We start from the raw sequence: 26,549 nt of genomic DNA on the forward strand, positions 1-26,549 counted from the left end.
GAGGACGACTTAAAACATTAACAGACATATGTCCAGGATCAACCCAGAAAAGTAAGTGAGATGTTACTTTCTGCTAGCTAACTTTTGCCTCTGAAGTGACTCAACCATGGGGTCCAAGATGTTTGGTTGATTTAATTTTTGATGACTAAAGTCTGGACTGCAGGTATTTTTGAGTTTATTAGACACCTGCAGTGATCATTAAGAGAGTTGTGGGTCACAATTATGCTCAACTCACAGCATAAACCACAGCACAGTCAGTCGTAGTTTATACAGGAAACCGTTTGGAGTGAAACAGCAGTCCTCCTCATAAATCCTCAGGTCGTGGGGCTCTTCTTTGGTGACACATACTTGAGCTCAACTTCAGAGCTGGGGACTCGAGACTTCACTTTGACTCAAGGTTTGGTGACTTAACTACAAAACAGGTACATTTTACTGTGTTTAGGCTGAATTGATTAATTGGCTGTATTCATTGAAGACATAGCATACAGCGGCAGATGAGAAGCGGAGCAAGGCAGTGGCTGCTTGCAACAAAACGTTCTCACTCCCGTTATGTCAAATATGGTAGCTTGACAATCAGCCCTACTCTACTATAAAGTTCTAGGTACCCCTCTCGTGTCAGTTTTGAATACAAGACTATGTGTTGAATGGGTAAATAAGTACTAACAGACATAGGTATTCTATGTCTTCTATGGTGATTTACGCAACACGTGCACATAAAGTTGCTGATGTTTGCATTAGGACTTCAGAGTCAAATTCCCTCAGAGGTCAACATTGGCCCCTTTTACACAGCCTGTTACAGAGGAGATGCTCATGCCTCTGTTATGCCTCGCAAAGTATCATGGCGCTATGTGTTAGTGAGGCTTGTGCTTTAAACATCATGCCTCTTGTGCTTCTGCGATTCCATAACACTCAATCAATAATAGGGACACCAATATTAAGCCATTTAGTGGTTCTGTGTGGAAGTACAAAGGCGTATTTTGTCAGGTGTCAGTGGTACTGTGGTGGAATCTCTGTGTAAAGGGAGCTATACGTTTCACACAGGGATGCAAGTCCAGTGTTTTTTCTTTTATCCATTATCACTCCAATTTGCTACTCAGAGTAAACTGCTTCACCTATCTCAGAGTAGATTCAAACATTAAGGAGGACAGCACCCAGAAGGGAATTTAGTGGTATGATATTGTGAATATTTGGATCGCTATTCAAGCTGCCATATTTGAGGAGGCTGTCAACTTAAACAATGTATCCTTATTTGTGACATCACTGTGGTCACAGCTCTGCTAGCAGGGAACTCAAAGGGGTGCAGATGTTGCATCTTAAGGTCCCCCAAAAAATCACAGGGCTGAATTGGACGCCAGCAGAGGCGCATGTGGAACATAATATTTAAAAAGTAGCACTGGATCATTACCGTTCTCCCTGCTCCGGGTGAAGTCACATTTAGAGGACGTTCTCTTCACCTTCACCACCTGAACACTCTGTGTATTTTGAGCCCAGAATTGGTACGGTAAAAAAAAAACTTCCAGATGTGCAACCATATATAGCGTCATGACCTCCACATGGGGACAAAAAGTTTCAGCTAAGCAGTTTTGTTGCATCTGTCCTCTCCAACAAAACAAATTAATTATTCTGTTTTGCAGTGTTTTGTAAATGCAGAAGTCAATGTGCCCCAGAAGAGCCACAAAGCTACTTCATCAGACTTGTTCTGGAGTGTAACAGTTTTAGTCATGTTATAGTTGTCAACAATGAAAAATATTGATTTAATTCCGGAATTATAAAACGGGCAAATATTACACCGTCAGCAGGAGTCACTTTGCGTCTTTATTCAGGAAATAGGGTATGAAAGGAGGTATATTCTCATAAACGCGCATTTTTTTGTAAACAAATTAAAGAAGATACCCTTAGTTTTTTTTTTTTCATTTTTTGGACTGTCGTCTTATCGAAAAGTCCTTATCAAAAGCAAGACACCAACCAAGAGGTGAGAGCTCTGACAACAACCTGGAAAAGCAATGATAAATACCTGATTTTATCCTCTTATTTTGCAACATTGAATGCTATTTACCTTTTGGGGACTAATATCTGTGAATAAATTAATAAAAGTCAAATGAAACACTGTAGAGTATTAGTCCTCAAAGGGCAAATGAAAAGACACTAGCTTTCGTTACTGTATAAGCCTTTATTTGTAAAAAGTCTGTTGTTTGAATGATAACCCTTTTTATACCACATACTTGAACACCTTGTATTTGTAAAAAACACATTTGTTCAAACACCTAAAAAGCTGATTGACACTATAACATTAATTTGCACTGACAAAAAGAATACAACTTCATACTACACAAAATGTTGATTCCATGAGTAGCGAAACTCCGAGTGAAATCAAACACCTTATTAAACAACTGAATCAAATAAGCGCCCAATGTGAACAAAACAATTACAGTACAAAAACCAAATGCATTTTTCTTCCAGTGCCAATATATCAGATGAATTACATTTCCTTCTTATGAGAAAACAACAACAACAGTATATGAACAATCCATAACAAATGCAACAAATACAATAAATCAGAAATGAACACAAATGAAATCAAAAAAATCTTTTGATAATTGATACTTAAAATAAATGGGCTGTAAGTCTTGTTTGTTTTTCCTTTCGTTGCCAATTTTTCTAAAGAGTTGGAAAATCTTTCTTACCTACTGGTTCAACATGAGATAATCTCCCTGGTATGCTCTTTCAGTCTGGGGAGGTACACTGGTGTGTAACTAGGAATCAGCACAGCTTCTTGCATGTATCATCGCACAATAATTGACAACAGACCATAACCAGAGGCAACTTATTGAAGAGAAAATACAGGGAACACCCACTCAGTGTGCAAACACATGGCTTACGTTCAGACGCTACTGCTGAGCATCTTTACATCCTTTGTAGTTGAAGGGTGGTTGATGTTAATGCTGAACCTGATAAAAACTACAGCATGCACTCGGTGCATCTATTCCAAATTGTGTGATTTACAGTAAATACATTGTATAGAAGTACATATTCATGATTCGTACGAATCACTCTATGTACGCTCCATGTTTACATTTTCCTCCAGTTTTACACACACACACGTTTGTTTCACAAGATTTAAAAGAGCTGGCTGTAAAACAAGTGCAATTTAAGCATGTAAACACTGGATCTTTCTTTTCCTGGCTGTGTAGATGAATCGGATGGTGTGGAGTAAAAATATATGAAAATAAACCTTTCAAAACTCAGTTCATGCAAAACAAAACCTACAAGGTACGTACAAAATAACGAATGCACCAGCAAAAGTTCTTCCAACAGTGAGGGGTCTGTCAGCTGTGTTCTGGTGTTTGGTGGATGAATTTTTTTGTGCATGGTGGAGGTTCACTGTTTTTATTAGAGGTCAGCCTCAGTGCGATTCATAAGTCACAGTCAGCACTTTGTGTTTATGGGTTCAGCTTCTCATGCATATCTTTTTTTGGGGAGGGCTGAAATCCCAGAGTGAAGACTGGAGTCAACAGGAAATGACATGATTTATAACTTTTGTGATATTAGACCCCAGCAGGTAATTATGGCACTGGCTGTTTTATCACGCTACAATACTTGGCTTCAATTACTTGTAAAGAACCAGGGGCATTTATGAAACTGTTCTTTATCTTCTATTTATCCAGAGAATAAATTTCTATCAACACCCGCACAAGGCTGAACATATTTAGCATACTTCCATTAGCTAGCTCGCACAGACTTCTTCTGTTAGCAGCTGAGCAGCTGCTCTAGGGCAGTTGGCTATGTGCCTTGCTCAAGGGCACACATGACTGTCTTATTGAGGAACAGGAAAGAACATCCCACTCGCCTTCTTAAGGCTATCCTGCTCCTCTAGCCTCTATAAGCCAGCTAGCCAAACATGCCCTCTATATTTCTAGCATACACTTCTGTGCACTGTTGATGTCTGAGGTAAACGCTGCATCTGTGCTCTGCTAAAATCTCTAAAAGTTTGGATATGATGAATGGGAAAGCCCATGTGAAAGACACCAACCCATTCTTCAGGAGTGAACTAAGGCAAACTGTAATGTCCAGTAATCCTTAACAGCGTTAGCATTAGCAGTAGCCTTGTTCTCACGAAACCAGGCAAAGAAATACAACCTCAGAGCCACCAGAACCTCCTTCACTGTGAGAAAACTTTGCATCGATTCCTCCATTATTTTGTTCACACCGTGTATTTCTTGTGTTTCATTTTTTAGGTTTCGTTTGCAGAAGTATGCCAATGCTAGAGAAGCTGTCCATGCCATTAGCAGTGAGGCTAGCTGGTATTACGAACTGCCATGTTTTTGTTCATGCATTAAGAACTATTAAGTGAAAGATATCATATTTACAGTACAATTCACATGTAATTACACATATACACTAGAGGCAAGAAAATTCACATTGAAATCAGTTCAACACATTTTTTCTGCTCCTCTTCTCCTTGAAACATATGAGTCAAAAGAAATCTCTTTTCTGTCTTGTATAAGCAAATATCCTAAAGTAAAGCATAAAACAAAAGATCCTCACAACCTTTGGGATGAATGTGCTGATTTCATGTCCAGAAAGTAGGTAATACATGTTCTGAGTAAATGAGTGGTATTTACTGAATGCATGCAAGGGGCTGCAAATTTTCTCCTCTGTGTTTGGAGTTTATTAGAAATGTGCATCAACTATCTTAAAAAATAACAAAAAGTAATACCTGATTAGGCATGTTCTTCCATTTCTGAGAATGAATCACCCTGAATGCATCTTTGACTCTTGTGTTAGTTTGTGTTAGAAAATGTGAGTGCACTTCTCTGGAACAACAGAGTGGATGGATTGGCCTTCTCTGTGTTGAAAAGGTTCCATTGACTTACTTAAAATTAAACTTATGGTTACCTTGAGTCCCACATTTTTACACACATTATGTGTTCGTCTTTTATTGAACAAAAGTATCCTCAGGCCTCACAGTCTGACTCAACTCTAAAGTAAAGCTCCATCATATTGCCTTTTAACAGTTTGACAAGCTGTTGGTGCACACAAGGAGGAAATAAAGCAAAAAAAAAAAACTGTAGTAGGTGGACTTGCAATCATTTTGCACTATGACTAATTTCCAAAAGTCATAAATTATTAGGAGGTTTAATGTGCACAAGGTCACCACCTACAAAGTGCCCGAATACCCCTGATTCAGATGACTGAACACATCAAACATTTGCGTCTCAAAAGAGAACTTTTTATTCGTTAGAACTGCAGCATGTTTATCTCAGGGGTTTATATTATTATTTAAAGGCAACTCCATCAATATTGCACACCCAAGTGTGTATACAGGTGTTGGGAAGGACATGCGGGAACAAAGTTGTATTAAGCTTTTTCTGTCTCCAGGGGGAGCTGAGGAAATCTAAGATTAAACAAACAAAACTCTGACACGCAGATAAAATATTCCTCCAACTTTTTTGTGGACAAAAACAACACAAGCCATTCAGCTGACACTTGTTCCCACTGGTAAACAAACAGTAAACAAGAAAAGTATTTTATTTGTGTGGGCAGAGTTTTGTTTGTGTGCTAAGACCTTCACTTCTGTTCCTTCAAAAACACTGTTGGAGCTCTTCGCTCTGCTACTTTTATAAACTTTAATTTAAAATGCCTCAAGTAATGTCACTCGAGGCACTGTCAGTTGGGGCTGAAGACTACAATTTGCAATAGATGAAAAATCTATGGGTTTATAGTCAGAAAAAAGTACCTTCTCATCTCTTCCTCATCTCTGCTTTAGGCTTGCAGCTAGATGCTACATTAGCTGCTACTAGCATAACATATGCCAATTACCATCCTGACTGTTGGCAGTCCAGATGCATTTTGGCAAGAGTAGGCACCAGATTTTGACCAGGATGAAAAAACAAAAGAATAAAAGAAGATATCTCTGTTTTTTCTGCATCAATTTTGATCCTTTTCTAAAAACTTTCCACTCTGAGTGCAACAAGGTAATCAGAAAGCTAACATGTAACCTGCAAAGCATTCCCTTTTGATCTATAATTTGTGTTTGTAAAGTGTCAAAGAAAAAGATGCTACTGTAAACAAGTTAATGGCATTTCATCTTAACCCACTTCAATTTGGCAACTTTTACAAGAACTCCAAATTTGTGCACCATCACAATTGCACCATTTCGGCCTTTATCATACTACAGTACACAATACTGAGTATATGTCCTCCATTTAACACAGTACAAACTGTCTGAGAGCTTGTAGATGGTACAGTTTTAACCAACAGGCCATTTTCTCACAATATTTGCTGCTACTTTACGTCATTGCTCGTCACTTCTTCTCATCAATAACAACAGATTTACTTTCTTCACATTTAAGATTTATCACTATGTTTTGGTCGTGTAATCCTTTGGACCTCACAGTCTACTGAGAGACAAACAACAGATTGTTCGGTTGCAGACAGAAACATAAAACTCAACTCCGTTTTTCTCCTGTTCTCTAATTATCTCAGACCCAGACTGACTCTTTATGGATAACTGGATATTTAAAGGTATTCTTTCTACAGTACATTGACTACTATGCATACCACTTAAACAAAAATAATATTAAACTCTGATCACAGCTCGGGCCACATCACCTGTACAAACTTCACTATGACTTACAGAGACAAATTGGTTTCTCATCAGTATTCCTTTTTGAAGACATCTTATGCACACGCGCCCTGTGCTCCAGAGGGGAGTGGATATTTCTGATGATAAATTGATTACTCTGCAGCCTTTCCATCTTCCTCCAGTCCCCCATGTGTTTGTGAATATGACAATTTCCCTCTTTTTCTCCATTTGTATGATTCTCAGGGACCTCGCTGTGCTGCGGATCACTTTATTTTGCTACGGACGCAATGGTAGGTTTAGTTGGGTTGGTTTTTTTTGCTCAGAGACTGTTTCTCCCAGTAGAGCCCGTCTGAAGTGAAGATGTCACCGAGGAAGATGCTGATCTGCACTTCAGCCGAAGCTTTACAGGCATGGGAGGATTTTAGATTTGATGTTCTGCTCTTTCTTTTCTTCTGCACTGACCATCTGTCAGTCTTGCAGCTACAATGTTATTATCTTGTCTGATTTCTGAAATATTAAGGTCCTTGAATATTTTTTTTCTCCTTTTGCATGAACCTGAGCACTGGAAATTCCATTTTTGTGTTTGTGTGCATATGTATCCAACATAACCTCACCCTAGAATGACTGTTCAGTCAAATTGGGGTCATAATTTTGATTCTCTGGGATTCAAATGATTTATGTGTAAAAAAAATGAATCCTCCCTGTCTTCTGCCCTTTGTACCCATTAATGCCCAAATAATCTTGCCTTCAGGAACTGCTAAAGAAATGCCCAACAAGCAAATAAGCACAGTATACTGAATGACAACTGGTCAAACTGTGGGCTGATATGTTGACTCTTTTGAATATACACGTCCTTACATATTCACTGTGGAACAATGTCCGACAATCACAAAGCAACCCCCCCCTTTTCCTTTTTAGCAAACACAAGCAGGATATGATGTCAATGAACTCTATATGAATCAATCAATAGAGGAAATCAACAGTACAAGTATACTTTCATGAGCATCTGAATGATAAATGTATAGAATATGTTTCTTTTTTCACACAATCAAAAGAGTAATGCATACCTTTGACTCTTTTATCTCATAATGCCCTAGCTCTAGAACATCTTCTGACACTCTCGGAAATCACAGTATTTTTCAAGACAAAATCATATCTACAATAATCAGCACTTGTTTGTAACCATATTGAAAAGACCCCCATCCCCCCCTTTCCCCAATCACCTCTCCCCAAGGATGTGTTTCTAAAAATAACATGAGAAGAGAAAAGAATAGAAGTTTGCGTTGACTCTGCGGCGGTCAAACATCCCATCCAGGGCTCTCTAATGGAGACCGATGTCTGATAAGAGAACGATATCACTTCAAAAAACCCAAGAACAACACATAATCCAAACAAGGTTGCTGTACATAGTATAACCGGAGATTTCCGTGCATGTTATCCATGGGTATTGGGAGAGGGGGGTGTGGGGTGTGGATTGGGGGGAGGGGCATCAAGGATCTCACTCAGCTGATGCCTGAACAGACGAGCCAGCAGTGATTTCATGAGCTGCAGAAGAGGATTTTGATCACATTAAGTAGCAATAAAAAGTCGATGGGACTCTGAGACATCTTTTCTCTCTCAAGAGCTTTCAATTTCTCTTTTTCTTGTTTTGTTTTTTAGCAAAAATATCATGCAGTCTTTAGTTCCAAAAACCCCTGATGGGGTCGTGTTTGTTGTTTGTTTGTTTCTTTCAGGAGCAAAATGAAACTCAAAGCCTTGAAATTCTTCTCTCACAATTATTCTTAAACATTCAAGTCATCCTATTAATACTTTGTACAGCAGAAAGGTCCTTCAGGTTTCACATGTGTATATATAAATATAATATATAGAAATATGCATACATATGTTCAACTTGTATATGTATACTATTTAGGAAATGTATCAAGCCTATGTATTATAAATATAATATATAGAAATATGCATATACATATGTTCAACTTGTATATGTGTATACATATTTTAGGAACTGTATCAAAGCCAATTTAATGTGCTCTCAAAATATGGCCCATGATTCCTAGTGGGATGCACATCAATTCACATAGTACAACCAGTAGATTAGGTTGAAAAATCCAAAGGTGATGGGGAAAATGACCGGGACCACTTGTCAATGGTGCTAACATCTGACAGGTTTGGGATTTTCAATTGAGCTTGGAGGAGCGTCGCCGTAGTCGACAGTTGGCCGGCTCCTCTGGCACTGCGATCCAGCGAGTGGTGGCTGAAGCCGTCCCGGGGCGCCATGGGCTTCCTGAATTGGACCCGGAGCTGTCGAAGGACATGACGGAATTCCGAGAGTCACTGACACTGTCCCCAACGTCAGAAGGCATCACTTCGTTGTTCATCTCCAGCGTGGTGAGGAGGATGTTTCCATATGCATCCACCTGAGAGGAGAGCGGGGAAGGATAGCGAGAGTCAGCGAGAGGAAGTGTTGCCAAATTAGCCCCAAATCCCCTCCTTTCTCTCTACTTAAGTTAACCCCGCCTCCCATCCCTAAAGCTGTAAAGCTAAAGCAAAATGTAGGGATGATATGGAACATAATTTTTAGCATGCAACAGAAATAGTTAGCAAAGTTTAAAGAGACAACTATTAGTGCAAAAAGGTGACATAGAGCTTTAATTATCTGACTTTTACTGTGAAGGCTGGCCTACAGTCGAGATGATTTCTAAATACATGTACCCAACTTTTCTTTGTTCCTCGAGATACAGATTTCTTCTCTGTGTATATGACCTGAAGGTGTGGTTTGAAACGGGCGAAATGGAGTCTTGCAATGTGAAAGAAAAATGAAGAGAACATTAAAACGGCTCTAAAAATCCTGGTAAATTACCACAAATTTCCAAAGATCACACAAAGTATTAGACACAGAGTAAACAGGTACAAGTCTGAAAAAGCATTTAGTATTCACACACAGAAAACACAAGGAGTGGCTTCATTCAGTCTGAGCGTTTCAACATTACACCGTTACTTTAAGCTTTCTTACTCTGTGGTTTTATATTTTGTCCAGTTCAAATATATGTTCCGCACAAAGGTAGCAGACTGAGAGTGAATGAAGCCCACAGAATACACGACAACCTAAATAAGAAATGAGAATGTTAACACCACTGTTGAGCTACATGAATCATTATCTCAATGCAAAAGGCTCTGCTCGATAAGAGGCAGTCAGTGCTTGAGGGGGGGGAAGCAATGGATGATGGTCTGTGAATGCTATTGGGCTGTGGTGGCATTTGTATGCTCCTGGAAGATTACTTCAGGGAATACTGTGCACTGTATGTGTCTTTGGATAAATGAAAATGGATTCAAATCTTATAGTTGTATTGTACTTGAACTCTGACTGACACAGAAGTCGGGTTAAAAAAAAAAAACAGTAGCAGATGAGAATACAAACCTGTTCCCTCAGGCGCTTCTCTTCGTATCTCGTGCGCTCGTTGTTGACTTGTTCAGCCGATCGCTGAGTTTCTTCTGTTGCGCAGGACCCCGGCCAAAGAACACGTAATTTACAAAGGCATATTCGAGCAGGGCCAGGCCAGGAACACAAACACAAAACAGCCCATGAGGTAGACATCAATGGCTTTCACATACGGGATCTTGGGAGAGTCTCCCTAAGGTGGGGTTAATAGTTGTCATGGTGAGCACCGTAGTCACACCTGAGCACAACAGCACAGAGAGAGAGACAAATAATTCAGGAGTTATGTTTCACCCAAAATATTACTAACAGAGAGCAACAGTACAGTAGTTTGGGCTTGGAAGAAGGATCAGTTACTTTTGTAAGTAAAAAAACCTGGACTGTACGTGTTTTGCCATTAAAAGAAAAAAATGATCCCCAGAGCACATACACCCAACTCCATTTCTAGCCATTTCGTTCTGCTGCTGATGAGTTGAGTTTGCGTCATCTCATTTTGTATTTTATCTACAAAATTGATCAATACAAAAAAAATCTCTGCAACATACTCTGAAAAGAGCTGTCCAAAATAATCACTTGTAAGTAATCACAGTGACATGAAGAAAAAAAAAGAGAAACCCAAAAGGAGAATTTTCAAAATGGCGTCACTGTTGTGGATGTTTTTTCTGTTTCAGAGGAGGATAACAGAATACACATTATGAAGCATCAGCTGCAATTATTTTGAGGAGAGGAAAAATTCCTAAAGTTTTAACATAACAAATCTTTTCAGTCACCTGAAAACGATGATTGGTTCAAGAAATACAACACAGCACTGGCTGATTTGAGAACTGATCCATGTTCACCAGAGAAAACCAAAAGCTAGCACAGTTAATGACAAAATCACTGAATATACAGCACTTGATGACACACGCTTTTGGTAGAAGATCAAGGATCTCACAAGCTAATGTCATATTTTGAACAATCTCATGAGTCACCACACTTTGCAGATATATAACTACTTGCCCTGTATGAAGTAATCGCTACACGACAAAGTCAGTGACATAAGTTTTACCACCAACAAATGGACTTCTGACGTCCAGTGAGTGTGCATAGTTTGATGGTTCAGTGGCTTGATGAAAACTTCGACATGAAAAAGACATTTTGCATGCACAGGAATACTCCAGTTTAAAGTGTACATATCAATTGAATTGCTAATATAAACTATACATTTTGAAAGAAAAGAAAATCAGCAACCTTATTGGTATTGGTTATCAGAAGCAGGCTATTATTTGTTACCTGTAACAACTCAAACAATCCATGTCGCAGTCCATAACTATTATATATAACTATATTTGATTATTTCTATAGATGCAATGACAGATCAGGAGCATTTTGGAATTTTACTACTGTTTCATCCAGTCATATTTCATATTTGTAGTTCTCCTGTCAGAAATAAATTATTCTGTGTCAAAGCATGAGGCAAATGTACAAATTCTGTACTCAAAAAATGCAAGGAGTATGTCAGAAAAGAAGTAACCATGTATCTCAGGCTTAGTCATGCTAACAGGTACTTTACATCTCTACACCCGAGTTTGTGTGCAGTCCATGTGAGAGTAATAAGAGGCTGGATATGACTGAAGTAGCTTCTAGCTTTCGGCAATGTTATTGTTGCAAACAGTATTTTCATCAGTAAAGCAGGTAGTTTCATATAGATGTAGATTATGTAAATAACATGATTGAACATGTGACAGCCACATGTGGCTGGCTCCTGTGACTGTTGGTGGATTTCAATGAAGACAGGTAGAAGTTTAATAATGCAGCAGTGGCTGTGACTTACCCAGGGCCACCCGAGCTGCAGAGGCATCGTAATTGATCCAGAAGGAGACCCAGGAGAGGATGGTGATCAAGATGGAGGGCATGTATGTCTGCAGGATGAAATATCCAATGTTCCTCTTAATCCTGAAACTCAGCGAAAGCCTTGGATATGAACCTGTTAGGTGACAAAAAGGATGGAGTGATTGTATGAAAAGGAGCAGGGCAGAGTGAAATCACATCAGTGGATTAAAAAAAAGGAGAGAAGGGGGAAACGTTGGCACAACTTAAGACTTCCAAAGTCTGCACTTTGACAACGCGCAGGGTAGTCATTTCTCCATTTGTTCAGATGGAGCACTTAATTTCCCCAAAGCGATGGATTCCTTTCCAGGGACAAGTTCGATTCCAATTAAACATGGCAGAAAGTCGCAAACACGGCAGATTTTTCTGCAACCCCCTATCTCAGCAGGCAGCTCCAGCGTCCCTCTGAGGATTGTCACAGAGCTACTCTGCTTTTCTTTCGCACTCTCTCGTCCTCTAAACATAACCAAAAGGGCATGTTAGAGGTGCGTAATTGCATCGCATGCTTTTACTCTCAAAGAGGAAGGAAAATATACAGTGTGTGATTGCAGAGGTGGTAAGTCATTCCATTGCACAGTTTGCAGGGGAATATGAGCTGGCTGTGCCAAGGCATTAATTGCTCTTTTGACTGCACTTTAATTTAAACAAGCACAACAATAAAATGCTGATGCAAAAAGCAATATAAACATCAAGGGGGGATCTCTCCACGTCAGATAGAGCTGGATATTGTGAGGTTGGAAACAATACAAATTGCTCTAAATTTAGTAAAGTTCTACTCTGTTTTCTATCTACAGTTTTATTTCCACCGTATCACCAAAGAGAAAAGGCTTCAGATAAGCGTGATGGTTTTAATCTAAAAGGCTATTTGCTATGGGGCACACACAATGATGAATGACCTCATCATCTCCAGGTTGCTCTAAATCTTTTAATGAATCAATACCTTAGCAAACATACTTCATCAAGAGTGGGACAAATGCCTTAGATCACCAGAGTACATCCAGATTAATGCCAGCAACAACTGTAGACAGATTTCACTAAACTCAAACATGAGGATGACACCTAAATTTGACTTTTAGAGCAGCTAGCTTTTTTATCTTGAGTAGATCATCTGGATTAAGACTAGTGACAGATTTACACTGATATTGAAATAGTAGCAGTAAAACCATACTATTGACCATGAACTCTCAGTTATACAAACAGTATGCCCATACTTAGAATGTAAAATATGGATCAACTTTCTAAAGTACTGCATGCATTTAAACAGTTTTGTTATGCTCTTTTTTTCTTTTTAGATGTCAGGGCTCTTAAAAAACAGTTTTTGGGAGGAATATCCAAATGCTTATCAGACATTTTCAAAATGCACTTATTTACAGCCTGGCAAAAAATTAAAGCTCATGTGAGCAGCTGTCAGTTTGTGTTGATTCTGATGCTCCCCATGGTCAAAGTGATACATCTTATCTCAATGTTGGGGCTGTTTCTTGTGGTAAAATGAAAAATTACTGTACAAAAACAAACTGTATATTTATTTTATTTGTATTTTCAATTATGTGTATGGGAGTGCATCTTTGTTCTTTTTAATAGTTGAATCAAGAAAAACTTCATATGTTTAACAAGTAAAAACTGAATCAGTTTGTATGACATGCCATGAGGTAGAGGTAGGAAGTAATAAAAAGGAACACTGAATACAGAGTATTCAAGGGGACATTTGTTATGAATGAATAATTGGTATTTCAGTTGCACTTACTGTTTTGGGAGTCTTTTCATGAAATACAAATATGTAGAAATGACCACAAAAAATAGGAAAGTTCTAAATGACTTGGATATAATCACTGTCCCTGCAGTAACAATGATGTGTGATGCTCCCGCTCACAATGACACAGGTGTTCAGGGAGCAGGTAAGAATCATCACCTTCTGCTTGATTATATTGAAAACAGCCTCACCTGTAGTGAACCTGACCTCCCTGGACACCAGGCGGATATCTACGATGGAGAACTGAGGTAACTCTAGCTTGTCCACACCCGTCACCGCACTGTCTCCTCCTTGCCAGAAGAATTTGATGTCATCTGTGGTGTATCCATCTGTGTAGAAGTCAGAGGAAAATTCAGAGGAGAGAGAGAGAACATGTTGAGAGTTGGTGTGGTGAGCATTAAAGTTCACCATGATAAGAGTGTGGATGATCAATCAATCAATCAAGCAATCAGACTTTATTTATAAAGCGCTTTTCATACAATGATATTGTAACACAAAGTGCTGTACAAACCCCCCCCTAATCCCAACCCAGCCACGACCCCAAAATCCACCCACAATCCTAAAGTGAAGAACACAATATATGCAACAATGATAATAAAAACAATACAACTTGAATAAATAAATACAAAATAATAAAAAAATATTTGCTGAATGAACTGAGGAAACGCTCTCATGATATCTTAATGAGGAAACACTGGAGGTAAAATAAGATGTTAAAACTCAACACAAGAAATTAAAATCACCAAAATAAAATACATTTCTAAGATAATAAAACACTAAAATATGAAACCATTAAAAGAAACAAGATGCTATACTTAAAATTAATAAATACATAAAATAAAACAAATTACTAAGATAATAAAAAAATGAAATATTAAACCATGAAAGGAAAATAAGATGTCTCTATACATCCTTCTATCACACCTTCTCAGCTCATTTAGTCGTGGCAGTTGGTTCTTCACCATGAAACTGGCTCTGTTTGAGTTTCTGCCTCTCCAGAGGAAGTTTTTTTCATACAACTGTTGCACAAATGCTTTTGTATTCATGTTGGCTCTCTAAGGAAAACATAAAGAGTATAGTCTAGACCTGCTCTTCATGCAAAGTAGGTAACTTTGTGTCCTGAAATAATTAAAACATAACTAAATTTATAATACACTTACTTCCACTCAATCCAGTTAAGAAATTGTTGTGTTTTCTACAGCTGCTTGTATGACGGGACTCAAACAAAACATCCTCTTTCAGTGAAAGAGAATTCCAGCCTCTGACTGATACCTGCTAAGTCATTTGGCCTGCAATCACATGCCCCACTGTCCATCTCCTATGCAGCTATATCCCTGTATGCATTAATACCTGCATGAATATCTATTAACACGTGTCACTTTCCACAGCGCTCCCACACATTCTCCACCAGCAGGGCAATTGAAAATGACCACAGCAGTAGATTATGTCAATAGGGCAGTATGCATTCACTGCAGAGCCATTCCTCAGTGCGGGAAGTGTTACTACATTTCACATCCTACTACCCCACATCCAGACCTGGATGGCATTAAACTCACTAAAGGACTGGGATTCATTACCATTAAATCTCTCTCCGAGGTTATAGGGTAAGCAAATGTGACATTGTCCATGAAATTGAAACAACTGCTGGCCTAATCGATCAAACTGACACTTCATGTGCATGAGCCCCACCAGTGCAGAGCACAAACAGCAGATATTCCTGCAACTTTTTAATTCGTGGTATATCCATATTTCATTGCCTGCTGATGTCCCCGAGGGTAAACACTCGGCACTTTTATCCCGAAGAACAAGAACTGCAAATATCTGCTGTATCGAGCATGTTGGGGTGATTGATGTTGTGGTCAATGAAAATGATCAAGCAAATACAATTTTTAATTACAGCACCAGCACATTTTCTCCTGGATATTGATTTATCTAAATTGAAGCATTTGGAGAAAAAAAAGGAGACACGTAAAACAATGAAATTATGAGATATTGTGTAGTAAAATGTGAAGCCTCATTTATTTCCTCTTGTTTATGTGTGTTTATACCTTTTCTGAGATGACTTCACAGACAAGGATTTCCTCTACAGAATCTAAATACCAATTCATACAACTTTTTCACATCTTTTTTCAACTCATAATGATCTTACCACATATGAGTTATGAAGGGGGTACCTCAGCCTCTGCAGTGTAACGTTACTTACATATTTATGACTGTCTATAGATATTTTAGCTTTGACCATAGCTGTTTTTATTTGATCTTCTCTAGCTTTGTTAATGTCTTTTTTAAATAATTCTGAATTCCCTCTTATTATGTATCACATCTTGCCTTTATCATGATGCTTCTGATGTCTTGTGTGGCGCACTGTGAATTGCTTTGCTGCTGAAATGTGTCATATAAATAAAGCTTTGCATCTACTGCTTCAAGTTTGTCCTCTTTTTTTGTATCTCTCTTGATAAACTGACTTTACAGAAGGGCAACACTAAATATGAAGAGTATTTGGAATATATTGTCTCAACTTCACAAACATAAGGACCAGAAAATGTTGTAATACAATTTATGCATGGACCAGATGTGGTGGGATTATGGATGATGGTGAGGAGTAAGAGTATAAAATGAATATGAATTAACTTTTATATACATAGATTTCAGCCCAAAATGTAGTACATTCAAAGAGTTAAAAATAAGATTTGATAATTAGTATTCCATTAAATCAGTATAAATGAGTGAAATGCTTTCTGGAAGTGACTAACCAATGCTTTTCTTTTAAATACATTGCATGCACTTTCGGGGCTAGAGCATTTTACTTTAGTAGAGTAAATTTATTGGAACACTAAATCGGAATTGCTACCCGATTTTGTTTAGAATTTTTTTGCAAATATTTCCAGTCCTGACAGTGGTCAGAGGTGGGGGCCTGACAGTGGAGGTCTACAGCCAGACTGTCTTGGAATAATGCAACTTATATGGATATGGTACATTTGAATTTTACAACTGAAAATCCAAATATATCTACAAACTGATCAGCTCCTTCATGAGTCATTCCTGAATCAGGTGCTTAATGGCACTTCACCAATAACTCATTATTTCTTCCTATTAGTCACTAGCTATGTGTCCCATGTGCAAATGTTCATTAATGTGATTACAGTGGATGTGAGCTAATATCAAACTACATTTACTCAAGAGCTGCAGGACACTTATGTAATTTAGATGTTTGAGGTCACACTAAGGGTCAGCCGAGGTCCTCTTATGAAAGTCATCATTTTGCCTTGAGCCTGCAGTGGTGCCCTGTCCATCTGTCACTCTGAGGAAACAGTAATCAATGAAGCTCTGTGATGTCACCTTTATTTCTAATGGCAGCCATCACCTTCAGAGGCAACACATCAGAGAAACACCACACATGGGGTGCATCTCAAAGCTCTAAACTTCCATCCTTGCGTTGTTCACTCACACCAGAGATGCAGGAAAATGAAACGAGAGGAGAGGAAGCTAGGAGACTTGTATTAAGAGAAATGAGACCTTTCCTCCGGAGCATCACGTGAAGTGACGTCGGTTTGTGATGATAGCTTTAACAGCTGTTTGCGTCTGCACACATGTTCACTGTAATAACTCTGATAAATATAAACAGCAACAGAGTTCTGTCTCTGTGCTTTACCTGTTTAACACACACCTGCAGAAAAAGAGAATCTGCTCTCTGTTTATTCTGTCCTGAAGCATGACGGTCGATTTACCTTTAAAATGCCTCATTATTAAATTTATTACTTTAGGGGAAAATATAAATCATGCAACTCTTTTCAAAGCCTGTGCGCATTAATGATCAGCCTTATATGAAACTTTATTAACCTAACAGGAAATATAACAAGTGTTGTTACTAACAGACAAACTTTACTGTCAGATTCTCCTCATGATGAAAACGAGAACAATGGTGGAAACTAACAGGAGAAATAACTGATCATGAATATATTCTATCTATGATATTAGACTATATTTCCTTAGTCAGTGAATCTGACAAAAACAATCAGATATAACATAATCCATCCTCTGTTATATTGAATTATGATTTTGCGTTCTGTATTTTGTGTTTAAAACTCACATCAAACACTTTTCAATCTCAGCTCATCACACACCGACTGTTTAGAAACCGACGTATGTTTATGATCTGTCTCAGGGCACCCTTAGCGACTGTTTCATAAAGCTACGAGGAGGAGAGCTGGAAAAAGAAAACGGAGGTTTATGGAGAGGAGACAGAAGCCGTGTGTCCTCTCTCATCATGGGCAACGTGAGATCTCTGGCTAATGAGATGGACGAGCTAACAGGACTAGCCAGGAGTCAGACGGAGTTTCGCGAACGTTGCATGGTGTGCTTCACAGAAATGGGCTACATCTGGATAATCCCAGCCACAATGTCTCCATTGACGGCTTCTTGACTGTCCGGGTGGACCGTGATAGTACCGAGAGCGCTGTGGGCCTCCGACCATATTATCTGCACAGGTTGATCTCACATGTCATACTGGTAGCTGTTTAGATCCCCCCTCTGCCAACCGGACGACTACAGTGTCCAACGTTCTCAACGCAGCCATAGCCAGACTCCAGACATACCACCAGAGTGCCCTCTTCCTGATCTCCGGGGACTTCAACCATATTTTCTACATACCTTATTATTGTATTTGTATAACTTATTGTGTATAGAGCAACTGTAATAACTGAATTTCCCTCCCTTGGATAAATAAAGTATTTCTGATTCTGATTCTGATTCTGATTTAAGGTCTGCCTTATTTCTATTATTAAACTCAGGAGTTGAGAAGTTTCAGAGAAGTCCGAGCCGCTGTAGCGTCCAATCAGTGAGCGATATTTGATTAGGGGCCGTGTCTGTCAGAGAAAAGACTTCAGCTTTTTTGTTTGCAAGTTTGCTCTCGTGTTTCCTCGATTATCGCTCCTCCGATCAGTCTCCTCTCTCCTCTCTCCTCTCTCTCTCTCTCCTCTCTCTCTCTCTAGCAGAGATAAGAGCTTTGGGATGCCACTTAATATGGCGGGTCAGTAACTACTTCCGGTAGACTGAAGTTAAGAGCTTTGCAATGCACCCATGGTCGAAGATGGGAAGTGTATCTGTAATGACTCTACTAAATAAATTATTGCACACAGATATATTTACCATGAGAGAATTGTAATGTGTGATTTCACTGCAACCGTTTTAAGACAGTCACTATTTCCATGTGAGAACACCTTTAAGGCATTCAAAAAATTTGCATTTGTATGTGTTTGAAAGTATGACTTCCTATTTCTGCTCCCAGGGGCATGTCCAGACTTCTTCAAGTGAGGTGGCCAGAGGGGAGCACAACATTATGCAGGGGGGGCATGAAGTATGTTTCCACACACATAAATTAATATTATAATTGAGTCTTTTGTATAACTATTTCTTCTTTTTACTTGTGTGTTTTTTTTCTATAGACATTGGTCCTTTAACTTCTAATGTTAAAGTGTCGTACATATGTTATACTGTTCTGTAAAATCTTTCAATTGTTCTATTGTGATAATCTCGTGGCAGCATCATGCTTTTGTGTCATGCTGGTGTTTATGTATTACTCACAGCTTTCAATTTCCAGGGTGCAGTTCTGTTCATCAAGAGGGTATCTCCTCAGATCCATCATGCAAGCAGCAGTGGTGGTTATTCTGAGGAGAAAACACAGAGTCACATTTTACAGCAAGTGAAATCATAAAGACGTGGAAAGCAAAAACCCAAACAATTTTAGAGGGGCTTAACTGTTTCCACATATAAAGGTTAAAAGCGCAAGAGAGGTCGTGTGTGACAACACTGACACTACCCACTCCTCTTTCCTCAAGTGAATTTTGTAGTAACATTGATTCTACGCTGCAGAAGTTCAATCAATTGCATGTTCCTTAATCTCTTGAAGCATCATTTGTTAACTGTCACATATAAAGTCCAACCATCACAATCTTATGTTGAAAGGATCATTTGTTGTTTTGTTTTTTTTTTTTCAACAATTTTTCCAACTTTTTTTTCCAGAGACTCTTAAACATGATTCATTTTTATGATCCCGTGTGCAGCATTGTATTTTATGTGTATTACTAACTGCTCAGCATCTGCAGTTTCGTCAGTGCCTGTTATTTACAGTTCGTTCTGACTATGAGTTTCTGCCAGGTAGTTTTAGAAAAGATGTATGCATAGCAGTTTATGATTGTCAATAAATCCAGCAGCCCAGGAAAAAAAACAGCCACAGCTACAAATTACATGTGAAGGGGTCTTTGGCATTCAACTGAAATATTTACCGGTGCAGCACATTTCAGTAATTACATCTCTGCTGTTCATACCAGCTGCTGTGTGTTCATCACACACTTACTGCCCTCCTGTGTAAATGAAATAGAAAATTAATTTCCAGCTCATCATCTGTGTGTCAGAAGCCAGCAGCACGTTCAGAGGGGAGGTTTGATGTAGACAGTGTGTGTCTCTGTGTGCATGTTAGCGCATGATGGGGGGATATAAAGTTTTACCCTTTAAAGCATGTTTCACATTTTGGATGCATTATTAATCAGGTTTAAGTCAAAGCCATCGATGCTGCTACAGTGTGTGCTTTACACTAATGCAGCAGGCAAACATGCACGCCCATCTACAGTACCTGGAATTAGTAATACAGTGGGTAATAAAAAGCTGTTTGCATTGGGAATATATTGCTGGAACAGGGACTTTTGTAAATTGGTCATGGTGGGTGAACAGTGTGCTGTCATCAGGTAATTGGAAAACAAAATGATTGTGCTGAAGTTGATTGGGCCAGATGAACACATGTGGGGCCCTCTGGGTGTATGATAGCAGAAGGCACCAGAAGGGTAAAGAAAATAATACATAAACAAAATATGTGACAGGTTTTTTATTTATTATTCACAGTGACACTGAGCTGCATTCTGCTGCACAAGCACTAAGCTGCTCAAACTGCATTGTGTTGTGCTCGACTCTGCTCCACCTCCCCGCTGTCTCACTGTGTTGCTCGGCTGTGTGCAGCAGGACTACAGCTCACACACTGGGGGAGATAACATCAGCCTAATTACATTTACAGGAAGGTCAGTTGGCCATCATTATCTAGACTCACAGGAAAAAAGAAAAAGGAACATCTTTTCTTTAATGATTCTCATGAGTTAGGCTTTTGTCTGTTTTACTCAAATAATTGAGATATTTTGAAAACATCTTCTGTGACATAATTGATGATAAGGATTGAGTGTTTTTTAAACAATATTCCACCTCTCCTGCTTCTTTTCTCATTTCCATGTTTCCATGCTAAACCATCCACATGCCATTTAAACTGTGTTTTTATTTACTCTGCTGCAGGGGTTCCCTTTGAGAAGAGTTACAAAATATGTATGATGACACTGTTAAGTAGCAAGGTATCATGGGAGTTGTTGTCTTCTTTGTTGAAAAGCAAAAATTGAGGATAAATCTATCCGATGTGACTCATGCAGAAGTCTTATTCATGTTTGAGGTAATGTAATATGTTTATTTAGATTTAAATCTCTTGTGAGGAACTGTAAAGGGTGTGTTTTCGTGTCCCGTATGAACAAAGTGGCACCTCCTGCTGATTTTGTCATGTATATGCGTAATTAAAACACTCTCTGCTTTTAACCCTGACATACATCACTCATTATGAATATTTACTGTGATAGAGCATGTTTCTGCAGCATGATGTAAATGGTCTTGTCTACCAACAACCCCCTCATATCTGTTTCAGATATTAAAAGTAGAAGGTCTTGTTGTTGATGGTCTAGTTGCTTTGTCATAAAGAGACACCACTGTTGACTCCTCACAGGGGCTTTCAGTCATATTCATCTAGGTGATGCTATTTCATACTAATAGAATAAAAAACATTGGTGAACATAAGCAGTTTTGTTGACTTCCTGCCTTACTGGTGTTTACTCCCAGTGATTTTTTATCTCAGTGGGAACATTTTAGACCTTATATTCAAACAACCATCTGGGCACTAAGTGGGTTATCTGGGTTGGTCAAGCATGGTGGGAGGACCTTTTTCCTTTATAAGTCATCTTTTCATATCCGTAATATCATAACTGATAGTTTTATGAATTTAAAACTCCTTAGACAAAGTTTTCTACATGAAATATTGTTTAAAAAAAGCATGGAAGAGAAAAGAAGGTACTGTCACCATGAATTCCATGTTTTACAGTTTGTATACCATGCAGTTAGGTTTGCTGATTAATCAGATTAATTCAAAGGTCACAAAATCATCTTACAGTTAGTATTTAAGAATTAACCCACAGAAACTCAAACACTTTCATCAGGTTATAATTCAAATGTTGAAAAACCCTGAGTAGTGCACAGGCATGTCTATTTCAACCAACATCCACACTCGTGATGGAAAAGTTGACCGATTCCTATCCTGACAGGGACAAGTAAGTGCATCTGTAGAGCAGCTGTGTATTGATACAATTTTGGAATTAAATCTAGATGATCTTAAATGCCTGCATTGGTAAAATCAGATCTATTTAAGATTAAATGTCCTTTGCATTTATTTAGAAATGTGACTGACATAATAATTTAAAATGAGGCTAACCCTAACCCCTAATATGTCAAAGTTGCATCTCACTGTGCAGGGTTTATAAAACAGAACAACACAACAAGGAGAAACCCCAGAGAGCTCTGCCTGAAACCTCGAGCTGAAGCGAGGTCCTGTGTGAACACAAACGGGACAAGACTTCTCCTGTCAGCACACAGTTACTGCTCCTAAAAGACAAACCCCTGCGAGCACAGTGAAGCAGTGAAAGTCCTGCAGAGGCAGCAGCTCTGAGTACTGGAGAGAAATTAATGCTTTACCCCTTGGCAGGCAGAGAGGGAGAGAGGGGGGCAAAAACGTACTATGAATAAAATGGACTTTATATGTGACAGTTAACAAGTGAGGAAAGAATCATCAGTGAACAGGCACGTGTTGGGATGGCTCACGGCGAGGAGCTGGGATTTGGAAATGTCAGCAGATGTAGGTCAGCAAGTTAGAGCCCCAGCAGAGAGGGTCAGCAGCAGCCTCAGACCTGAGCAGACACTGCAGGAGGACACTCAGCACTCTGTTTCACTTTTCACTGTTCAACATGATATGCACTACGAGCAGGTCTAGACAAAGGCTGCCCCCAAAGATTCAACCAAAGTTAGTCGATGGCAGGAGTCTCAGCAGACCAAGATTCTATTGGTTGTTTAGTCAGAGAAAAAATCCATCCAAGAGCTTCACCTTGTTCTTTGTCTGTGGGTTTGATCTATCTGTAGTGTCGACAACCTAGCAGTATTTTCAAAAGGGGTGGCTTAGTGAGTAACATATCCATGTGATGAACTCTCGCAGACTTGTTGAGGAAAGTTATTTTCTTCCTGTACGCCTGTAAGAAAAGCAAGAGGATGTAGCACTGGTACAGTGAAGTTTAGTGTCCCAATGTGTCCATGGTGTGAAGTCACAGGTTCCACTAGAGCAACAATGAAAAGGGCTGTGTGTTGTTGTACACTGCACCAAATAAATGAAGCAACTGTTTCATGCAACCTTACCCCAAAGTTTCAAGTACTTTCTTTACAGATTGCTTAATCTCTATTTTTAGAAAAACATTGCAAACATTGTAATGAAGACAGAGTTTAGACCCAGAGCATGAGGAAAAAGAAACTTTAAATTCTACAATGAAAGTGCAGTCCACTCATTTCGCAGGCTTCTCTTGGCTCTCCAGACCATGAATCGTGCCAACATTACGTGAGAACTAAAGCATTGTGGAGGTGGATCCCAGAGGCTCTGCACTACAGACCGCAAGCAAGGCTTTCAGATATGTGAGCAATAGTTTTGACACCTACACAGTCTGCTCCTGTATCCCTGTCTGTGAGGTGTCTGGCTTACTAAAGAGGATCATAGTACTACTCCACGCTTTCACAAACAGAGGAACACGAGAGAGCACATTCACAGGACTGGGAAGAGAGAAAGCACCATCTGGACAAAGCTGAGCTCAACAAAGCTCTCAAAGCTCTCAGGAGCTGATGCTCTATACCAGACTGGATTGTCAGCTCGCTCACGATGATTCAGCCTCTCAACTCACAGGCAAGTTAGAAAAAGCTGCTCCATCATTCACACCGGACCGGACACTTCCGACTGACACATTCTTCTGTTATTGACGTTTTGAGCGACTTCATTTGTTTGCAACACCCAGACACCGTCCTGCAACTTGTGCAGTGCTCAGCAGTCTTCAGACCCAGCCGGCGCCCTCGTCTCCAAATAGAAAAAAAAAGCACACAAGATTAAAATCTATCTCCCCTACGTCTCAAGTTTACTGAAATGAAAATTCAAGCGAGGCTTTCAAAACATCATTAATTCTAGGTAGTTGACCAGGGCTCCAGATTTGATTTGAATTTGAACCTTCTTTACACCATTGCACCATTACACCTCTGCCTCTAGAGTCTAACTATCCATTTAGAATAATCATAAAAATTCATAGTCTGCTGGTTTACTCAGTTGGTGGAGCAGACACCCCATACACAGAGGCTGCAGTCCTCAACCTAATGGTTGGACTCCTGCCCTCTGCCCTTTGATGCATGCCTCTCCTATGCTTTTCACCCCACTTTCTGTCCCTTCTCAGCTGTCCAAAAGGCAAGGGGGCCCAAAATCTAAAATTGAAAAAATCAGCTTTAATCCAGTGTAAAAACATGTCAGTGGCAACTCAACTCAACTCAACTCAGCTTTATTTATATAGCACCTTTCATACATAAAAACATGTAGCCCAAAGTGCTTCACAGAGAAACAGACAGTCAGAAAACAACAGCAATGGTAAAATTATAAAATGCATGATTAAAAAAAAAGAAATAATTAAAAAGAAAATCAACACAGTAAAATTAATAAAATAAGTAAGAGTGGAACGAAAAGTTATAAATAAGGTAGAGTTAACGAGATCAGATGAACACAAAATAAATAAATAAGATAAATAATACATTTTATAACAATGGTGTAGATAATGATGATGATTAAAATAATAATAATAATAATAAATAATAATAATGCAGTCCAGGGCTAAAATAAACTACTCCAAATTAAAAGCTAGATTAAAAGATTAAACAGATAAAAGTAGACTATCGGAAAGTTTTAGGTGAAACAGACAATTAGTTTTTGTTTTTTTGATATCCAGAGGAGCATTAAGGATGATGGCCAGGGGTGGCATAACCCCCAAACACTCGGAAAAGTAATTGGCCACCCTTAAGCCTGAACCGTGACTGGCTATTTGCCTTGAAAGAGGTAGTACTCGGGGCGCTGGTGGCCTAGCGGTCTAAGCACCCCACATACAGAGGCTACCGTCCTCATCGCAGTGGTCGCCGGTTCGATTCCCGGCTGCGACCATTTCCTGCATGTCTTCCACCGCTCTCTCCCCACATTTCCTGTCTCTCTTTGGCTGTCCTATCGAATAAAGGCAAAAAGCCCAAAATATAATTTAAGAAAAGAAAGAGGCAGTACTCATATAAAAATCAACTATTTGGGGCGCTAGCCTTCTTTTTAATTCAATGTAGAACATTCTTTTTCGAGTACTTCAAAACAAACAGAGAATATAAAAAGATGCATCGCACACTGCAGCATAAAAGACATGATGTCTCTTTGCCTTAATATAATCAAAACAAATATGTTATAAAGACCAAGCCCTCTTACTGATGTCATGAACAGAGAAATTAGCTATTGAGACCCCAACAGTTTTTTATTTCAAATGTTAAAATATTAAATTCTGCAGTAAAAATGGACATTGACACATATAAAGAGGGGACCAATGGGGTTTCCTTGACTTTTGCAGCAAGCCTCAAGTTAACGCTTAAGGAACCGCAAAGTTTTTCACTTTTGCAAAGGCTTAATTTTTTTACACCAGAGGTTGCTACCTGGTTTGCACGAATACTTATCACTACCCATTAAGTAGCAAAAAAAAACCTCAAAAGTGTATACAAGTACTTCAGTACTTTCAAGTCACTGGACCGTGTGAGGAGTGTGGTATAGAAAGTTAGTGCAGTGCTGATAACAGGAACTAAACTAAACTACTGCCTGATTTTACAGTTAGATTCAAACCTGTTTTCATAGTCCTAAGTGAACTTACTGTGAAAGTCTACTTGTTGCATAAAACTGGTGCATTAGGGTGTAGTCAGAGAAGAAATTGTGCATATACTGAAGGATTTCCGATCTGTTGCTGAACAGAAGATGGCGAAAAATAAAACAGGGCACATGAATGATGGAGAGAAAGTAAGATAATGCTTAAATTGTTGTTAACAGTAGTAATAGGTGATTAACAAAGTTCAGCTCAAACTTAAGTATCTGTAAGCACTAGATATCAAGGTAAATAAAGGCTAAAAGAAAAGGTACAAACAGCAGTAGTCTCAGCAAATTTCACAGTGAGTGGAGAGGTGAGAGCGCAGCACCAGGTGCAGCAGTGTGTGTAATGTGATTGTCCACAGTTTGCATTTTACTGTGCTCGAGAGTAGCACTGGGGATGGATTCAAACAGGCGGTCTGCACAAGAAAATGCATTTAAGGCAACAAAAACCTCAAGTGGTCAAACTTAAGAGGCGAAACATTCAAATGAACGGAGAATGCAGCGTTTATTGTTCTGCTTTTCTTCTCCAAAAAAAAGGTCCACACAACCCTTGGGCAAAGTCAAACATTTGAACAAAGCGATTTAATTGCACGCTTACAGGAGGCTTGTAAAGGTCCCGGAATCACCACGGCATGCAGATTATGCACTGCTTCTAATTACTGTATGCTGCAGAAAAAACAGTGAGGACAGATCCAAGGGCTCGACGCCATCTGCCTTTTACTATAACTGCAGTGTGGGAGGCTAGCAGTAAAGCTCTGTGCTTCATGATGAGATGTTACAGAAATGCTTGTGTCCTCAGCAATATCACAGCTTTCTG

The 26,549-nt window shown here is 39.1% G+C and overlaps 1 protein-coding gene across 1 annotated transcript in view; it reads right to left on the reverse strand.

Moving 5' to 3' along the window:
• Nucleotides 1–8,637: 8,637 nt before the first annotated feature.
• The window catches only part of gabrb4 (gamma-aminobutyric acid type A receptor subunit beta4), a 69,010-nt gene continuing 51,098 nt past the window's right edge, over nt 8,638–26,549 (reverse strand). Inside the window, 13 exon segments of the mRNA XM_034683509.1 lie at nt 8,638–8,716; nt 8,719–8,769; nt 8,772–8,806; nt 8,808–8,880; nt 8,883–9,003; nt 9,271–9,383; nt 10,001–10,051; nt 10,054–10,141; nt 10,144–10,210; nt 10,212–10,263; nt 11,836–11,988; nt 13,833–13,970; nt 19,225–19,307. Coding sequence (XP_034539400.1) covers nt 8,655–8,716; nt 8,719–8,769; nt 8,772–8,806; nt 8,808–8,880; nt 8,883–9,003; nt 9,271–9,383; nt 10,001–10,051; nt 10,054–10,141; nt 10,144–10,210; nt 10,212–10,263; nt 11,836–11,988; nt 13,833–13,970; nt 19,225–19,307 — 1,087 coding nt within the window. The 3' untranslated portion in view covers nt 8,638–8,654.

This window comes from Notolabrus celidotus, chromosome 5 (assembly GCF_009762535.1).
Source record: "Notolabrus celidotus isolate fNotCel1 chromosome 5, fNotCel1.pri, whole genome shotgun sequence".
NCBI lineage: Eukaryota > Metazoa > Chordata > Actinopteri > Labriformes > Labridae > Notolabrus > Notolabrus celidotus.